General features: G+C 33.7%; 1 protein-coding gene across 3 annotated transcripts in view; it reads right to left on the bottom strand.

The window, feature by feature from the left end:
• Nucleotides 1–3,027: 3,027 nt before the first annotated feature.
• The window catches only part of OXR1 (oxidation resistance 1), a 71,190-nt gene continuing 64,538 nt past the window's right edge, over nucleotides 3,028–9,679 (bottom strand). For 2 of the 3 annotated variants that reach the window (XM_031691242.2, XM_031691243.2), the window contains 4 exons: nucleotides 8,788–8,940; nucleotides 7,201–7,296; nucleotides 5,560–5,633; nucleotides 3,028–3,652 (listed from right to left, as the gene is read on the bottom strand). In XM_031691242.2, the coding sequence (XP_031547102.2) occupies nucleotides 3,517–3,652; nucleotides 5,560–5,633; nucleotides 7,201–7,296; nucleotides 8,788–8,940 (459 nt within the window). In that variant the 3' untranslated portion in view covers nucleotides 3,028–3,516. The remainder of the gene's footprint in view (nucleotides 3,653–5,559; nucleotides 5,634–7,200; nucleotides 7,297–8,787; nucleotides 8,941–9,679) is intronic. The other variant, XM_072949605.1, reaches the window with a different exon arrangement.

Below are 9,679 nucleotides of genomic sequence, written 5' to 3'. Positions count from 1 at the left end.
ACAGATGGCTTCACAGGGGAATGCTACCACACATATAAAGAAGAGCTAATACCGATCCTCCTCAAACTATTACTAATACAGGAAACTGAAAAGGAGGGAATGCTCCAAAATTCACTCTAAAGGTCACCATCACCCTGATACCAAAACCAGACAAAGACATGACAAGTAAAGAAATTATAGGCCGATATCTCTGATGAATAAAGATGCAAAAATCTTCAACAAAATACTAGCAAACCAAGTTCAACAATATATTAAAAAGATTAAACACTGTGATCCAGTGAGATTTATTTCAGGGATGCAAGGATGATTCAATATCTGCAAATTAATCAATGTGATACATTACACTGACAAAAGGAAAGACAAAAATCACATGATCATCTCAATAGGTGCATAAAAAGAATTTAACAAAATTCAACATCTTTTTAGACTAAAACTGTCATCAAAGTTCATATAACGGGAACAGGGCACAACATAATAAAGCCCATTTATGACAAACCCACAGTTAGCATCACACTCAATCATGAGACGCTGAAAGCATTTCCACTAAGATCAAGACAAGGATGCCCATTAAAGAGCAATCAAATTGGAAGGGAAGAAGTAAAACTGTCACTGTTTGCGGAAGACATGATAATATACATAGAAAACTCTAATGTCTCCTCCAAAAAACTCTCAGAATAAATTCCATAAAGTTGCAGGCTACAAGATTAATATACAGAAATCTGTTACTTTTCTATAGATTAATAATGAACTATCAGAAAGAGAAAGTAAAAAAAAAAAATCCTGTTTAAAATCATACCAAAAAGAATAAAATACCTAGGGATAAACTCAGTCAGGAGGTGAACTATACTCTGAAGACTATAAAACATTAATGAAGGCATCTCACCCATAGGTTACGGCTTCAACATCTACATGTATGTTGTTGATTTAAAAATCTTCCTATCTATCAGAAAAGAATATTAAGGGTCCCCACCCTCAATCCGTTCTCCAGTTTCTCATACTATAATAAGGTCCATAACTAACCTAATTTCCCCATTTGGTGTTTGTTTCTCTTTTTTGCACATTACTCACTTCAATGAATAACATAACCCGCTTCTAAGTAAAAAAATCTGAGAGCAACCCTTCACTTTTTCTGACATCCAATTAATAGCCAAACCTTGTTAATCCTAATTCTTAAATCTCTTTCAAATCCATCCCTCCCATTCTTATCACTGTTGCTACTGTTCTTATTCAGGCCTCATCATTTTTCCTCTGGACTTTTCAAAAACCTTTGTTTATTGGTCTCCTTGTCTCTAATTTTTCTGCTAACCTGCTTTTCACAGACATCTTCCTAAAGTGCAAATTTGATCACATTATTCCTTCACTCAAATTTTAACTATGAGATTTTAAAAAATCTACAGTTTGACACTGCACAACAAAGCTTTTTATGAAGTCAGTCTTACCCTGCTATGCATTTCACACCAAAAAAACCAGCCACATAATTAAAAAATAACAAATGACTTGCACTTACTCACATGTCAAGTATCCTTACATCCCCATTTTGTAAACTGTGGTGTTCCCTCTACTTGAATGCATCCTTCATCACTATTATCACCACCACCACCACCACCATCACCACCACCACCACCACAGCTCCTAGAAGCATTTTTCATACATAAAAGATGGTGGTACGTTTAATCAAAGACGTCTTACACATCAAAATAACTTAATTATTCAATAAATCCAAACTCAAATTTGTACTTATGTATTTAATTTTATTTGGTATACACCATTATGACCTTATTGTAATTGAAATCCAATACAGGATTTTTTTTTTTATGATTAGTCAACTCCACAAAGACAATAATACTGCTGTGGAAGACCAAAGGGGGAAAAAACTGATATATTTATTTACAGTTCCCTATATTGTAAACATTTAATTTACATACTGTTAGTAACGTTTAATGAGAGCTTTACATAGACAAGGAAATGATGCCCTGCATTTATATTCATATTCAGCAATAGCATATTAAATAGAATATCAGATTTTATTTTTCATTAGCATTATGCTTTCTTTAGATAATTATCTAAACTTTCAAAAGATCTAAATATATTTAAGTACTATACAACTAAAACTACTTAAGCCAACACATTTGGCTTGTAATTTCATTTTTAGAATAATTTAAAGTGCTATAAGCAACCTGGCAATCAACACTTTCTATAAGAACAAAACTACCTTTAAACATATATTTACAAGATAATATACAATGTTTATCTGGAATAGCTGAAATTTCAGCACAGGGTCACTGTCACATGTATAACAGCAGGATTTTTTTTTTTTTTGCATAACATGAAGCTTTGAAATTAACTGATGAATTATTGCCACGATGGCTTATTACTGGTTTCCTACAAAAGAGGATAAGAACTACTGATATATTCTATCTTTTCTTTTTTTTTTTTGAGGTCACTTGACAGTAAGTTTGCATATTCAACAAGTCTACTGAGTTACGATATTCTACTTTAATCATTGCCCTTTTATAACAGCGAATGCTAATGGTAATTAATAACATATACCACTCAAAAAAATCACAAGTTTTTTTTCCTTTTGAACAGGAACCTATATTTTAGGAGTTGGTGTGCAACAAGGCTAAAACAACAGAACTATAAAACAGTACACCTGACACAATATGTTGACGAAATATGCATCTGTTTCATAGTTTTTGTAGTTATGATAATGCCCTGCTAAGCTACAAATATGTAAATAGTATATTTTCTTGCTTGAAATATTAAATCCAGTAGAATCATCAAGTTCTCATTCTCCTTTGTCATTTTGTAATTCTTTATCAGATAATTCAGTGATGAAAGCATATGCCCAAACCTGCAGATCACGTGCACTGTGGTCTATTACAATCAGAATTCTCCTCAAATTTCATTTTTATTAAAATGAAATTGAGAATAAAGGAAAAATTAACTTAAAAAAGGCTGTAGTGTGAATTAAAACTAGAAATCAGTGGTCTATGAAGTATGCATTATTTTGGCATGTGTTTTCCCCCCCTCATAAGAATAACTAAGTTGAGCATGTCCGAGTCACCTGTGCCAACCTCACAGATATAGATAGCACTGTCTAGCCTTCATTCCCTCAATGTCCCAGTTAGACTTCTCTAGTAAAATAATGAATATAGTTTAAGAAATAATAAATCAAAACAGTTTCAACAAAAGAGCACCATCCTATTAGGAGAATGAGATAACATGGATTGTAGATGAGGTGGTCACTATGATCAAAATGCTGCCAAAATTCTGACAAAACCAAAGCTGTTATACTGCATGGACCCATGCCATGGTCTAAACCTAAAGAACTCTGGGACAGAAACATGATTTTAAAAATAAATTCCAAAATTATAGCTGTAATAAATGGTGATACGAACTAATTTTAAAGCACGAGTTACATGTTATATTGTATTGCTTCTTGAACTTTCCAAACAATGCTTGTTTGTCCATGTCAGGTTTGGGCCATTATCCTGCTAAGACAGAGCATTATATTCATTCAAAAGCCCAGATTTCAATGTCTTGGATAAAGAAATCTTCCTTCTTAGAAAGTGTATGATTCCCAAATGTTTTACAAGAATGGCTTCTTCCATGGTAGAGGTCTCCATCAAGCCAAAGGGCAAATTCTCCCCTGTTATACATAAAAGAAAATAGTTTTAATGATAATCTTTTAATTCTTATGCCCTAAGTTACAAAAGGATAATTGCACAAGTTATAAAATATTAATTTAAATGAGATATTTCAATATCCAACAACTCTAATAAAATTATTTTTTCCAAACCATTCCCTACTCCTTTCCACACTAGCACAAGGTAATTTCATTTTGTTCATATCCCATTATAAAATCACTTAATATACAGATTAAAGAATAAAATGAACCCTCTAAAATTAACTTCATATAGAATTAGCTTTTGAGACAGGTGCTACTGTCTAATTCTTTGCCTGATGTTATGGATTTCTCTTTGCTGTATGGTTTTAATATATCTAACATGAGTTTCTTAGAGACATAAAAACTCGCTATCATCTAAAATAAAATACATGGTTAAAACTTCAATCTCCAATTCACAGCTGAGGAAACTTTAGACTTGAGTTGCTCAAGGTCCTATATGTAGTATATGTTGAAGCTGGAATCTAAATCAGGTCTATTTGACTCCAAAGCTTACGTTCAGTCTATCACATCATGATTTTCATTTCTTTGGGGCTCCTGTTTGGAATTCTGGAATATCAAGTTCTTATAGTTCCCATTTCCTCAGACTGTACTCTCCTTTTTCAAAGATTGTAAACTTGTCTTAATTTGTTGTCAAATGACCCAACAGTTAGCTTATTGGCAGGTTACATAATCAAAACCAAGTTCCACAGACATTTAATGACATTGTATATGTTATTTTCAGACTCAAGGCACCCTTAACAGCTTGAAATTATAAGCCACTTGCTTGTGAGGCCTTCCTGGAGAGCGAACTAAATCACATGTAAGACTATCATTTGGAGTAGGGCCGAATGACTGCCCCCTCCCCACCAAAAAAAGGTGTAATTGGAACATATAAACATTATAAGCTGATTCGAACAACTAAAACATAATATGGTTTTTAGTTACCTGGTTATGTCCTTCAGAGAAGGCTATAATAACCATGGTTATTTTTTAATCACTGAAATTATGTCTTCCAAACACCTATCTACAGAGAATTTGTTAGAACCACTTTGGATAATGAATATTCAGGCTAACAAGATTCTGTGACCTGAATGAATTATTATCATAGATCCTCAAATGTACGAAACAAATAAATAACACTTTTGTAAGTTTGGGAATTTTTAGCAGACATTAGGTCTGATCCTGAAGGACAGACAGAAATACCAAATGAAGGGGCTGATGTCTGCTAAGGGCTATTTGAGAAGTCTAGGCTAGGAAGCCGTAGAGCAAGCTGCCTCCAAACATCGCGAAGACTAAATGGAGTTAGGAAGACAGTAAGAAACAGGTTTCTTTTAGTGCTTGCTAAGCCAAAAGAATCAAATCGAATTACTGATTAACTCACACTGTAAAAACAAAACAAGTAAGAAAACAAACCTTGAAAACTTGGCGCCGGGTGGGGGCATCACCAAAATTTTTTGCAGGAAAACTAATTTCTATTATTTAAAATATCAATTCAAATAGTCTCCAGGGTAGAATAACATGAAAAAATTTAGACCCTTTTTATAAACTGAGAGAAATAATATACCACCCATGGCTTTCTGAAAATTTGAGACGTTCTAAGGGATTACTATATTTCCTGTTCAAATATCAAGGAGTCACTGTACTCTGAAAGATGGGTGTTAATCAAAAAGAAATCAACTAAACAGTATTTTAAAATGAGGAAATAAATATTCTACCAAGAGTTTCGAATAAAGCACCTTCTTGAAAATATCATACTTTCTCACTCATAATATACAAATTAGGATTCTAATGTCAAAAGTTTCCAAAGATACATGATTTTATAAAAAAACACAAAGGAATTTTTAAAATTTCCTTAAAAAACATCATGATAAAATGTTCAAGAGACTTACCCTCCACCACCAAAAGCTAGTGAATCCATGTCTCCTTTGATAAAAAACATATTATCTCCTGTCCACTTAAAGACCTACACGAATGAAAAGAAGCTTTAAATATGTAGGTAAAGTTAAAAAAACCTAGATTGATAGCAAGAGGAATACTGAGAATAGAAAAAATTGGGGTAGAAGGGTCTGGTGGTTTGGGTTTCAGTGTTTGTAGGACTAAATTTGAAAGCATATGCTCTACTGCAATGTAACCTTCAACTGAATTTCTCAAATCTTATTATTTCTTCACACATGTAGTTTTCTGACTTTACAGGTCAAGAATCAGGCAGTTAATGAAAAAAGTTAAAGAAAACAGAAAATCAGTTTTAAAAACCTCAATTAGATGCCATTAACTTTGATTTTAACATCAAACATATATGTACATTAATCTGATAATATTACATATTTTGATATTGGGCCAAAGTCTTTTCTTTGGGTATGAATTTGCTGATCATCATTCTCATAAAAGCCTATAACACATGTTTATGATTTTCAGTTTCAATTTCTTTAAGGAGCAGTAACCATAAAAACAGCTGGGAAATTTAATGGTAAAATTTCTAGATGTTAATTTCTCACATATTTTTAACCTTTCAGAGGAGTTCTACCTAAACGTAATACAACAGCAATTTATAGCACTTCACCTTCATAAAAATTTTTCAAAGTATTCATCACAGTTTTCAACAAACTTTAATATTCACTTTTTCATAGACATATTTGTTTAATCGTATTATTACAGTTATCAGATAGAAGCACCAAAAAAAGGTTTGAAAGCAAGCAAAACTGAAGATTCAAAAATCTGTAACAACTACAAGCTCCCAGTTAGCTGGAGATGTCAGCTGATGTTCTATGGAAGGAATGGAAAGCACTGGTTAATCTGGTGAGCCACCTAAACCCAAGTTTGTTAAGAGAGTTCCTACTGTGTTATCAGATTCTGCCTATTTTGTTCATTATAGAAACTGTTTTAAAGATAAACTCTTTTTTTTTAAACCAACTATGATGATTCCTACTGTCAAGATTATAATCTCATCTCCTAGGAACTGTCCGACATTCTGAACCTGAATGTATCTGAGGTGTGGAGATTGCACCCAGTATTTTAAACAGAATCACACATTCACTAAAATTCATGTATATCTTTAAATTTTAGATCTTATTAGCATTAGAATATATCTAATTTTAGTCAAGCCACAATAAAGGAAAAGAAATCATGTAATCACTTTTGATTTAAACCCAAATAATTTACTTTTTAAGTTTTTAAGGCTGACTTACATCATTAAACTTATTTAGTCATTAAGTTTCTAGGAATTTTACAATGATATTTCATAAACAAAATAGAAATAATGAGGTATACTCCTTACTGAGCCCATGACATGGGCCTGGTACTATGCCAAGTGTTACACGATTTTCATTTAATTTTTAAACACCCTTTCTAGATTTTCTGATCCCCATTCTATCCACAAGAAAGTTAAAGTGTAAAATGGTCCAAAAAAGTGCTGTTATCTGTCAGTAAAAGGCAGAGGTTGAGAGTCAAATGCAAGTGTGTAGGATTTCAAAGTTCTTTTCATTATGCCATCTCTTTATAAACTGAATATAACTGGAGTTAACTATCCTTACCTCAAATTCTGGACAGAATGTAAAGACAAAGGTCTCTCCAGTACCATAAAAGCCATCGCTTACTTTAAATGGCTCAGATGCCAATGCACCAAAAACCTAAGGACAAAAAGGATGTTCAATGACATGACTATTAATTTGTCTCATTAAGCATTATCTCATATACATGTTTAAGTAAAATGCAAAAAACAGACCTCTAGCATAGTCTGATCTACTTGTACTTAAAAAGGGCAACAATCAGTTGTCATGTAACTCACGTTATTGTCAAGTGCAAAGTATACCAGTTTTTCAATGCAGAGAAAAACAGATTTTTCCTAGTTTTGAAATCTAAAAAGATGCTTCTTACAACAATTGGACAGGGAATTTACAAAAATGGTTGACACACCTCAGGAGGACACTGTACATACAATATGGATAACATGCTGCTGTGGGATTACAGCACTTAAGGAAGTAAAAACCCTTCAGTATAAGTAAATATTCTACTACTAAAATGATACGCTATTTTTTTCCTCCATTAAACTCCACGAGGACAGGACTTGGGTGTAATTTGTTTGGTCCTGTAACTCCATGGCTTTACACAGTACACGAAACACAGTATATACTCTAAAAAAAGCATGAATAAATAAGAGGCTTGGACAAGTCATTTCAACGCTCTGGGTCTAAGGTTCCACACTATCAAATGAGAAATGTAGTTTGATAATCTCTATAGGTACTGTCTCTCCTGACATCTTATTTTCATAGTCTTTAATTTTTAAAACAGACTTCCTTATTATAAGGTATGTATATAAAATACAAACGTACAGATTGATTTGGAATTATCACAAAGAAAAGTTCCAGTTAACCTTCATTCAGGCCAAGAAACAGAACATTACCAGCACTCCAGTAGATTGTGCCTCCTCGAAATCACCACCTCACCTCCCCAAAAGAAGCTACTAGGTCTGACAATATCAAAGATTGGTTCTGCCCATTTATGAACTTCCTACTTCAGAAATAAACCAATGTTTCTCTTGCTTATCTGTGGCTTTGTCCTTGGTATCATTCTCACACAATCACCTTTAACTTTCAAAACTTTGCCAACGCTTCAAGACTGTCAATTTCTACCCTTTCCCTGAACCTCATGCTTATCTCCCCCAGATAGGAATGAACAACCTTTACTCTAAACATCCTCCTTTTATTTTGAGGGGGGAGGGAGGTAATTAGTTGGTTTATTTTTGAAGGAAGTTCTGGGGATTGAACCCAGGACTTCGTGCTTGTGCTCTACCACTTGAGCTATCCCCTCCCCACCTAAACATCCCTTTTACTTTTTATAGGTTCTCACTACACTAGGCATATTCCATTTGGCTTTAGAGATATTCACATGCTTTAATGTTCTTTTCTATCTAACCAGAATCCTTTTGAAGGCAGGAACTCTTTTATTATTCATGCTCATATCTATCCTCTGTAGGACTCAGCATTGCCTTGCATATCAAAAGCACTCCATAAATAGCAGTTAAACTTAATAAAATGTACTAACGAGAGTAATTAAGGAATATGCTACAAGTTACTGTAACCTCTTAAAAGGCAAGGTGTCTATGATGTTACTTTTCATACCTGCCCATCACTGTCTTTAATCACCATCAGCACTGGGGTGTCTAAACCTGTCATTGTTCGATAAAGGGTCTTCAAGCTTGTGCCATGCTTTCCGGTACCATACACAAGAGTCCACGGATAGCCAATTGTTCTTGGTGGAAGATGCTTGGTAAGCTTTGAAAAATAAAGTGTTAACACATACTATCTTGATAGTCTGCTTATTGTCATTTTGAAGGATACTAATGCCAGTTGGAATTTAATGGTACTTTATAAAACGTAGGCTACAAAAATAACAGTAGAAATTATTTATCATTCTCAAAGACACTGAGATGCTTGAAGAGTAACTGTACATCTCTCTGCATGGAATATTGATTGTTCCCTAGGAAGAGAAGGAATCCTGCCAAACAACATATAGATTAGAAAGAGACAAGAAACAGAGATTATTGTTTGTGCCCTCCATATCAAATCAACAAAAATATCTGATGGACTGTATGCTTAATTATTAACCTCTTAAATCTAGAGCCAGACTATCAGAGTTAGAAATCAAGCTTCAATGCTTTATATACTGTGTGGCTTTGAACATTTACTCAACCTCTCTATGCCCAAGTTTCTTCACTGATAAAATGTGCCAGTAAGAGCACCAACCTCTACAGGTGTTAGAATAACTACATTAAGAGACCCTACATAAAGCAAGTAACTAGCACACAATATGAAACCAAATACTGGCTACTGCATTGTCTCACCTAAATTGCTACTGTTATTTATCTTACGGTCTGCCTTCCCAAATCTTTTACTCTCTTCTACTACATTAGCAGAGACTAAGAGGGGGAAGACTGGAAGCAGTAAGCCTGATTCTTCAGTTCTCAGAACACCTGAAAAGAGACTGTTTTACTCTCATGGGCACAGAGAAATG

The sequence above is a fragment of the Vicugna pacos genome, chromosome 25 (assembly GCF_048564905.1).
Source record: "Vicugna pacos chromosome 25, VicPac4, whole genome shotgun sequence".
NCBI classification, from domain to species: Eukaryota; Metazoa; Chordata; class Mammalia; order Artiodactyla; family Camelidae; genus Vicugna; species Vicugna pacos.
This window is presented reverse-complemented; position numbering and strand designations above follow the sequence as displayed.